Below are 11026 nucleotides of genomic sequence, written 5' to 3'. Positions count from 1 at the left end.
TATTGGGTCGGCTGGGCCGTCGAGGGCGACTTCATCTTCCGACAAAAAGTTCATCTGTACCCGCGTTATCGGTATCCGCAATACCGCGATCGGACGGAAATCCATCACGTCCAGCCGGATATATACGTGTCGATCGATTTTTTACGCTACGCGACGCACGTGTCGCGGAACTGGTTGACCGTGTTAATCAGCGTCGAAAAAGTCATATCGCTCGCATTTCCGTTTTACGCTCGAGCGAAAATAACTAAACGCGAGCCTTATGCGCGCATATTTTAACGTCTATGATTATGTCGTTTATCTACTTACGCATATCTACGGCCTCGCTTATTATACCGATGTCACTGGCTATGATACGTGCACAAGTCGACCGGTAAGAGGTATGGTGCATACGTTTAATATTTGGGATAAATGGCTATCGGTGAGTTACACGTATTTGAATCCGGTGATAAAAGAAGTTTTACCTTTCACGATTATCGTCGTTTTGAATATCTACATCGTCGGCAAAGTTCGCCAAATTTCGCAAAATCAGAAAAAAATCGCGGCGAATGAAAATGAGTTCGTCAATTCTATGAAGGCTATTCGTTTGACCGTAGCCGTTTCGGTTATATTTTTGGTATTCGAACTGCCCAGTTCGTTTCAAAGTTATCAAAAATTTATCGGACTTTTCGTCGATTTACCGAAAGTGCGTTATCACGGAGCGACGAAAAATGTGCAGATATTTTTCGCCGAGTTGTTCCCGATTGCGGACTCGTCGGCGAATTTTGTCATTTATTGTTTGGTACACGATCGGTTTAGACAGACTGCAAAAGCACTGATGAAAAGAAGATGTAGAGGCGTGCCCCAGGTTTGAATCGATACCGCCGAGTCGTCCAAATGATGAATAAAAAGCCACTTTTGAATTACAAGGATGGAAAAAACATTGAACCTGAATAAAATTGTCAATTGTCTCAAGCGCCATTGACCTGGATCTCGATATATCGGTTTTAAGTGTCTCATATCCGCACCGTAAAGTGAGGCCCGAAGTAGATCCCTGCCATAAATACTCCAATCCTGTTCATGATGATATACGATATGATCTTATTTTTGTAAACAATTTTTACAAAATGAACAAAATAGATATTAAAAACGTGATAATGAATTTAGATGGCTTAATAGATCCTAAATATGGTCCTGATGATGCCGTCATCGATGGTTATAATGTAGTCCGAGGTGTACTGAACTGATTTCCAATAGATGGCTAAAAAGATCCTACAATGGATAACGAACTCGTATACAACGATCCATCGGATATAACAACTAAAGAATTCCGTCCCAAGTATGACAATTTCACTAATTTCATGCTGGATATTACGAACTAACGGTTATAACGAACATATTTTCTGGTCCCGTGAAGTTTTCCGTAACGAGGTTCTACTGAAGTAATTTTCTGGCTGTGTATAGTCCTGATGATGCGGTATCTTATGGTTTGGTCGCTGACGTGTGTCATAGTTGTCCTGAGATTACGGGTATGGATGCTGAACCGAGCGGAGATTCAAAATCGATATGTGCGCCATCGATTTGGATTTTGTTGAACTATCAATTTTCAGCAATTTGAGAATAGTAAAGATCTATTACATCTGTGTATTTATCAAGATAAATACACAGATTTCGATGGGGTACATAACTGAAGCGACCCTGGTCGATATTCTTGAGATGTTTGAGGGGAGAGAACCAAGGTTTCTACCAGAGTTACTACTCTCCTTAGTTGCACAAGGTAAGGCAAGGCAAAGATCTAAAATGAACCATATTTCACGTGCGCCATCTATCGGAAAGTGTAGGTTGCTATCCATCATCTTCATATGGAGCATGGCCACATAAAATACCCAAGCAAGCCGTAGTGACTTGTCAGCTTTGGGACCGGTGACAAGTAAATTATGTCCTTGACTACTAACCCTGAAACAAATCGATATTGAAACTGAGTGATTCGACAGACTAATAAAAAACAAAGCTTCGATTAAAGATAATTTCATTGGATGTATATTTCATAATTGATGAGACAATGTGTTTATTTCTTGATGATATTGTGACCGAATAAAAATTGATTAAAAAATGTATAGCGCCTGTTTCAGTGATTTTCTCTGTTAACCACCAGCCCCAGCCTCTCCTTCAGGTAGCACTATTAGTATCAGAGAAACATTAGAAACATTAGAAATATTAGAATTCCTTAGAATTTGCGATTGATAGGTTCTTAGAAATAGTTTAAACGATGAAATAGTTGTAAAGAAATGTTTATAGAATTTTCTGTAAAACTCGGCCTTATTCGACATTTGGTAAAATCTGCATACAAGTTTTTAAAAGATTTTTTTCTGTCAAATTTTATCGTCTAATATTGATTACATATTTTTGGAATTATTTCGTTTGATTTAGTAAAACTAGTCACTTTGATTGTTCTAGATTTTACTGCATCCGGTTCTACAGTTCTTGGTTCAGTTTCACAGTAGGATAAAATTAGTCCGTTTGCTATGTTTACTTGGGTCTTGCAACCAGCTCCACAGTATTCTGTTCGGTTTTACTCCCAAGTCAGAACTCTTCTGCGTTTTATGTATGACTGTCACTGATCCGACCATGGACCTAAGAGCTGAATGCGTTCGGATGCGGAAAAAAACTTTGTGCTGGCTAGTAACGACCAATGCACTTTTCCTTAGAAACAAACAATTTTGGCCCCGGAATGACTTTACATGGCGAACACGAATGAATGACAAGAGTGGCCTTGAATCTTTGGTGACATGGTGGCATTGGGAGATGATTTACCGGAAACGCCTGTTAGAAAGGTGCAATGTTGCTACTTCGTTCACCTAGGACCTTAGTGTGCGATGATGTTACCAAAGGTTGGGTACACACGATCGCTGGGCGTCGTAGAGCACCGTGTTGAGACTGGAAACATGGTGAATAATTACGTAGACGAAAATGATTTGAAATGTTTCTTGTGACATGTTACAATTAATAAGATAAAATCAGCTAAAATAAATCGTTCCTATATTTATTGATGATCAATTTTCTAAAAGATTCCGTTAGATAGAATAGATTTTTTTCAGTCCGATGATAGAGAGAGGCATATATTCATATAGGCAAAAGTAAGTGAAACTTCCACAATCTTGCTGAGATTGTGGGCTGTGAGTGTAATGCAAAATTACGAAGGCTGGTTATCGGTTACGGTTATTTGGAAGCTGTTAACCCGATGCAAATATTTCGCAAATCGCTGTATCTTTCCTAAGAAAAAGATATGGAGAATGTAAGTAATAGTACGGTGAGTTAGAATGACGAATTCTACAACTTCTAATGAACAGAATCTTGTACCGTTGAAGCCGATGAACCTCCCGACACGTGTTACTGTCATTGATTCGAGATTAATTTCTGCTGAACCAGGTTTCGAGGGACATTGTTCACGTAGAACCACCGGTTTATTGCCATCTTCGACTTCGTGTGGCCGATTGATTTTTTCTCTTTCTCCTGTAACGAAATAAAGTGGTTGATGAATTGCCTAATACTACAAATGTAACCATAAAAGACGCACCGGTTGAATTATCTGATACGTTCATCGCCGCTCAACTGTCCAGATTTGGTAAAGTAGTTAATGGCAGCATTCGTCGTGGAAAGATAAAAAATACTGAGATTTTGAATGGGACGATATATGCAAAAATGATTGATGTAAAAGATATAGTTCCAGTTGAGACGAAATTTGGTAAATTTGATGTTAGAATTTATTGCGACAATAACAAGACACAGTGCCGATATTGCGGAGGTACCGATCACCCATATTTCCGTTGTCTTTTGCGATCGCGGAAATTGTGCTTCAAGTGCAAAGCTGCAGATCATATGGCAGCGGATTGCACATTAGGCATTGTATGTTTTTATTGCCGGACTGAAGGACATAAAAAAACTGATTGCCCTAAACTGCGGGAAGTACAGACGAAATTATTTACTGAGCCGGATTCGAACTCAACTAGTGATCTCAACTCCGATATAGTTGAATCCACGCCAACTAACGTCCATCCAGCGCCTGAACAAACTCAACCACCCGTAGCTGAGGTGTGCTCAGCTGTCAAATCGTCTGAATGCCTGATAATCGGCGATTCGAACTGCCACCGCCTTATATTCACTGATATCCCAAATAAAGTCCGTGTGAATGGGTTATCGGGTGCGACTGCTCGCGAAATTAGTCAACAACTGTTGAACCTTGACAAGTCATTAGTTCGTGAGGAAATAAAATCAGTAATTTGTCATTTGGGGACAAATGACATATCTCTCCAGAAAGAGGATCATGACCAAGTTATACTTGATATGACAAAAGCTGTGAATATCCTTCTCGGCCATTTCCCATCTGCTAATATAAACATATCTAGCATCCTGCCTCGGAAGGGAAAAAGTAAAAACATAATGACATTGAATGACGTCACATCCCTCGTAAACAGATTCATAAAGAAACTTTGTGATAACGAGAGCAGACTCCATTATATTGATAATGATAAAAAATTCCGCCCAGATGGATCAGTGGTACGAATGCTATTTGATTCTACTGACACCAAGGGTGTACATATCGGTATTGATGGAGCAAAGGAACTGACGCGCACGTTTTTGGACGTCTTAGGCGTCAACGCTGAAGCGAGTAAAAAGAGACTACGCAGTCAGTCGTCGTCCTCGGGTAGTCCGAACAGTGTACAGGCGTGTAAAATTCTTGTTACGGGTGACTCACCGGTAACTGTTGTATAATTTCTCTGTTTATCTCACAATATATAATGGATTTTTCTACAAACTTTGATAATATTTCGCAAAACTGTTTAGATTGTAAATATTATAGTGATAACGATTTTCCTTTTCGTAAGGAGAAGTTTTCTATCTTATCCGTTAACATACGAAGTATCAACAAAAATTTTGACGCTCTAGCTCATTATCTGGATATTTTAAAACTTGAATTTTCGGTCATTGGTCTTTCTGAAACTTGGGCTAGCCAAGAACGGTTACAAAAGTATTTTTAGATGTAGGGAAAATGGGATAAGAGGGGGTGGGGTGTCTTTGTATCTCAAACATAATTTAGTTTTTAATCTACGTTCTGATTTAAGTAAAGATGAGTCGACGTTTGAGTCTTTATTTGTAGAAATTAACTCTAAGAAGCATAAAAACACTATAGTTGGAATTATATACAGACCACCTGGATTAAAAATTCAAGGTTTTCAAGATGAATTTAATACACTTCTGGACAAATTAAATCGTGAAAACAAAAATTGCTATCTTTTTGGAGATTTCAATATCAACTTACTCATGTCTGATGTGCATCATCCAACTGATGTTTTTATAAATACTTTGATTGCAAATTCCTTTTGTCCTTTGATTGATAAACCGACTAGAGTAACTACTGAGTCAGCCACATTAATAGATAATATTTTTTGTAATAACCTTGACGGGAGTTTTAAGTCCGGTATTTTATGTACCGATATCTCGGATCATTTCCCAATTTTTGTTGTATGTGGTGATAAAGAACCCACTACTCCAGTGAACAATATCAAGACAAGGAATTTTTGTGAGCGCAATATCGATTTTTTCATTCGGAAACTGCAGTCAGTAGACTGGTCGACAGTATCAAATAGTTTAGATGCCAATGAGTCCTATGATCTTTTTCTTGCTATGTTTAAATCACTTTATGATGAATCTTTCCCATTAATAAATTCTAAAACTAATAAAGTAAATAGTAATAAACCCTGGGTGTCACTTGGTCTTTTAAAATCAATTAGACGTAAAAATTGTTTATACAAAAAATTCATAAGAAATCCTACGGAAGCGCGTAAGCATAAATATTCAAGATATAAAAATATTCTTGGTAATTTGTTAAAATGTGCAGAAAAATCCTATTACGGTGTGCAATTATTTTCGGCTTCTAATGATATGAAACAAACATGGAAAATTATTAACAATATTCTTGGTAAGTCATCAAACTCGGAAGAATTACCTGACGTATTCAAACTTAATGGGACACCTATAAATGGAAAAGCTAACATTGCTAATAAATTTAATGAGTACTTCGTAAACATCGGTAATAAGCTTGCCGAAAAGATCCCTAGCACAAATATAAATTTTAAGGATTTCCTGCATAACAGCCCAAATGAAAACTTCTTTTTATTCCCAACAACACCAGTCGAACTGATGAATATAGTAAAAAATTTTGACTCCAATAAAGGTTTGGGTACCGATGAGATTAGCATGAAAGTAACTAAAAAAATTTTTGACTTAATTAAAGATCCTCTCTGCCATGTTTTTAACATGAGTCTACAGACTGGAATTGTTCCGGACAAATTAAAAATCGCTAGAATTCGACCTTTATACAAAAGTGGTGACAAAGATAACTTTAATAATTACCGGCCTATCTCAATTTTGCCTTGCTTTTCAAAGATTCTTGAAAAAGTCGTGTACAACAGACTAATGTCTTATTGTGATAAATTTTCTATCATAAATTCAAATCAATTCGGTTTTAGAAAGAATCACTCCTCTGCCATGGCAGTCATCAAAATTATTTATGAAATTTCATATAATCTTGAAAATAAAAATCCCACTATCGGTGTTTATTTGGACTTATCTAAAGCCTTTGATACAGTCAACCATGAAATATTATTGTCAAAATTAGATTTTTATGGAATTAAAGGTCGCGCACTTTGCTGGTTTAGAAATTATTTGGAAAACCGACAACAAACTGTTCAAATTGAAAATTGTAAGTCTCAACTTTTGAATATATCTACTGGTGTGCCTCAAGGTTCCATTTTGGGACCGTTACTTTTTTTAATATACATAAATGACTGCGTTAATGTCAGCAACATTTTGAAATTTACGCTTTTTGCAGATGACACTAATGTCTTTGCGAGCGGTTCCGATATTCATCACCTTGCATTGACCGTGTCTAGTGAACTTGATAAACTAGCCACGTGGTTTTACGCTAATAAATTATCTTTAAACTTGCCAAAAACTCATTGCATGGTATTTGGCTCACAACTACCACTTAACATTTCGATTCAAATCAGCGGAATTAATATTGATCAAGTTCATAGCACAAATTTTGTGGGTATAAATATTGACGATAAACTTTCATGGATTGATCATATCAATAATGTTCAGCGCAAGGTATCGAAGAGTATCAGTATGTTAAATAGATTAAAACGATTTTTACCTGAGAAAACTCTTATTCAATTGTATTTTAGTTTAGTGGAACCGTATTTAAGTTATTGTAACATAGTTTGGGCTCAAAATTTTAATGTCTATTTAGATTCATTATTACTACTTCAAAAACGTGCGGTTCGAATAATAACAAATTCATATTATTTAGAACATACTGATCCACTCTTTAAAAGACTGAAAATACTGAGAATTAAAGAAATGAACAAATTACAGTTAGGATGCTTCATGTTTAATTATAACAAATCCATGCTACCTGATTCTTTTAATAACTATTTTCAATTTCGACATGAAATCCACAATTATCAAACTCGTAGCCAAAACAATATGGAAATCCCTCGATTTCAAACTCGAAGAAATAAATTTTCGGTAAAGGTTTCTGGTCCAAAACTTTGGAATTCACTCGATTCAACTTTAAAGCAGTCGAAGAATGTTTATGTATTTAAAAAGAATTTCAAGCAGTATCTGTTAACGGGTCAATAGTAATTTAACATTTGTTTAATATGCGTTTATAGGTCGATCTGAACTTAACTTGTCATTATGGATGTGTGTGCGTGCGTGCGTGCGTGCGTGCGTATGCGTATGCGTGAGTGTTGTGGTGCAGGGTTGTGTACATGTGTGTGTGTGTGTGCGTGTGTTTGATTTCTATGGGCGCCAGGGCCATGTTTCATGGATATAAGTTTGTAACTTCTCCTGGTGTCCATCGACTTGAATTACATTATTTTATTATATTATCTTGTTGTAATTTTCTAGTGTAATTTAATTCGTGAATAAAGAATAAATAAATAAATAAATAAAAGTCCTTCGGCATCTCAGAAAATGCTAAAGCCCTGACAAACTAGATTAGAAACAAATCAACATCTGCAAATTCAGATTTCTCACCCTTCAAGTTGGTGAAGTTCTTATCACGATTTTTCGATTTCATTTTCCGTGTCGGTATAATCGATGGTATTTTGTGCCTTTCCCCGACTGGTATTTCATTGAAATTGCGGTCTTTTCGTGTACTTTCATCCGCAATCTTGTCTACTTTATGTTCTCGTGTCTCGATAGCTTCGTGTAATTGCTCTGTAATGTAATCAAACGATGAATTTCCACCAGTTCTATGAATGTCACGAAGTCAACATCTTTCTTACCTTTGAAAGCTATGGAGTTCTTTTTCGTTATGGTTATTTTAGATTGGGGAACAACTACAAGTGTAGGTTTGGTAACCACCTGTGAAGCAGCCAATGATGGTTTTTCTTCCATTTTATGGTTAGGCGATTTGTCTGAAATAGAAAATGACCGGATCTTTGTACAGTGTTCCTAAAATTCAGATATTTGAAAAACATCTCAACACCTCGAAGATTACCATCGAGCGTCACGGAGGCCTGGCCCCACTGGCAGAGGTAAATGCCCTTCGATCGCACATATCTATTTCCTCTCTGCTCCCATTTCTTGCTTCCATTTTCGTCCACGACTGCAAATTTGAACTCAGTTCCGAGCTGTTGATCGGTCAAGTAAGCCTGCCACCAGTCACTGTTTGGAATTCTTTGCATATACATTCCATCACTCCAACCGATCGTTTCGCCGAATATTCTAACCATTTCACCCGGGGATGTTTCATAATGGGTTAATATTACAGCGGACTTAGGACGGAACGACAACCAGAATAATTTTGGAATGCCTAGGAAAGCAGGAATTTCGCACGATTTAAGCAGGCCTATAGTTGTTTAAGTAAGAAGTTAAAATGAAATCTGATTCTCCATATTTATTACCTGGAAGTGTGTGTATGTTTTCAGCAGTGTAACATTTGCCATTGAGGCAGAATTCGTTTTCGGAATCTGGAAAATGAAGAAACGATATTGTGTTAAAACTTACATCTATCGGATGAGGAAGGAACTTGCATGCATCAAAGTCTTAACCATGTTTTAGAGTCTCACCGCTCAATCTAAAATCCCGATCAATAAAATTGGACAAAATTTCGTCGGAATTTTCCATGTTAATGAAAATGATTGAAAAGCGCGTGTGAAAAGCGTTAATGCAAAGCGATTGAACTGATGCTGACATAGCAACGTGGAAACAGCTACCTAGCAACTCATTCGTAACCAAGCATACTCGGATACATGCGGAAATTGCCGACAGCAGCCGGAAAGCCTCGTATACGGCAGTGGTCGACCACTAGAACTGGGGTATGCGCCGTAAATGTTGTCCACACCCAACTATGCTCGCGGAACAATAATTGTACTGCGCCTTTCATCCTAGAATCTCGTAGAATATAGTGGACTCGTGGCGACTCGAGAAAAAATAGTTGCATAATCGCTGCTGCCTTAACCAGTCAATTCACGTCAACAGAAACCCCGGCCGCAAACCGTTTAGTCTATTACATCGCCCGCGATTTCTTGGGTGCTGAGCGGGAACCTGTCCACCCACGAAATAGTGGGCGATGTAAAAAATCAATGAATAATTTGCGGCCAGAGTTTTGTGTTGGCGTAAGCTCGAGCGGGCGGCAATCAAACCCTGGCAAGCGAGGATGGACGGGGTACATTTAGGCTTATCAGAGCTAGGATGGTAATATACGCACGATGTTGAAATGTGAAATTAAAGAAAAATGCCTTACTAATGTATCATACAAATCATATATCTAGTTGCTAGTAAATTGAACCTCAATGGCGATAATGCATTAAGTGTCTTTAGTAAGTTACAAATCTAATGTAATAAACTATATGATTCAATTTACAAAAGCATGCGCCTGGAACTACAGCCGCCAAGTAATCGGTATCGACTTTTAGTAAGCAAACTATCACAAGAATTCCTTGATTTCTCTAGTTTTCAATACATAGTTTGTAGCTCTACCTCTCCAGCGAAATATCGTATCAGTCATATTATTCGCAAGGTGCTTCTGACTTGCGCGAGTACCATCACTGCGTACACAAAATGGATGAAATGCTAAACTCTTCGATAGTCGTTTATTGTCCATCGATAAGAACTAGTTATAAGTTCGTTCATTTTATATACGTCTGCGGAATAGGAATGATTTGCTTATTCGGCATTGTCGGCAATCTTCTTAATCTGATCGTGTTCGGTCTTGATAAACACGCCTTGCTGTCGATCAAAATCCTGAAGGTTTTGGCGTGTTGCGATATAGCGTTTCTAATCGTGTGTTTCGTGTACTTCTTTGTCAGGCATGTGCTGTTTCGGTTCAAATTCGGGGATTTGATATTTAGGTATGATGACATGAAAATCGGTGCACAAATAGCATATCACTCTGTCGTATTCTATTACATAATGCAACAAACCAGAAACTGGATAACGGCTTATATCTCCGTGATACGTTTTCTGAATATTCAATTCCCATTCTGGTCAAGACGATTTTTGACGTGGAAATTTAGTAAAGTCAATATCGTTTTTATATTTATGATTTCTATCGGCTGTTACGTTCCACGTTATGTGCTGCTGAATGTCGAATACGAGGTTCTCCGCGATTGCGCATTGAATGAAGTAACATCGGTGTTAGTAAAGGTCGCCCCAGTTTTATTCACGCATTACGATGTGACGATCTATTTCGGATTCCTCGTCGGGTTTCCGATTCTTATCCTCTACGCTACTAATCTCGGCTTGCTCAGCTCTGTTTACTCCGCTCGTTCGCGGCGTTCGGAGTTTCTAGCAAGCTCTCCGCCGCAAAAAGTCAGCCGCAGCGAACGACAAGCCGATAAAATGGTGACGGCAATTTTACTGATTTTTACTATTTGTGAAACGCCGGCTTGCATCGACCGAGTGGCGAATGTGGCAGGTTTTGAATTCAAATCGGACGATTTTAAACAATACACGAGGAAAACTGGACTCCTTTTGG

General features: G+C 37.9%; 1 protein-coding gene across 1 annotated transcript; it reads left to right on the top strand.

The window, feature by feature from the left end:
• The first annotated feature begins 379 nt into the window (after positions 1 to 379).
• Positions 380 to 850, top strand: LOC141902189 (uncharacterized). The gene has a single exon (XM_074789830.1). It carries the CDS (start codon positions 380 to 382, stop codon positions 848 to 850), a length of 471 nt encoding a protein of 156 aa, XP_074645931.1.
• Positions 851 to 11026: the final 10176 nt, after the last annotated feature.

This window comes from Tubulanus polymorphus, chromosome 3 (genome assembly GCF_964204645.1).
Source record: "Tubulanus polymorphus chromosome 3, tnTubPoly1.2, whole genome shotgun sequence".
Taxonomy (NCBI): Eukaryota; Metazoa; Nemertea; class Palaeonemertea; order Tubulaniformes; family Tubulanidae; genus Tubulanus; species Tubulanus polymorphus.
The sequence above is the reverse complement of the archived record's forward strand: the minus strand, read 5'-3'. Positions and strand labels throughout refer to the sequence as shown.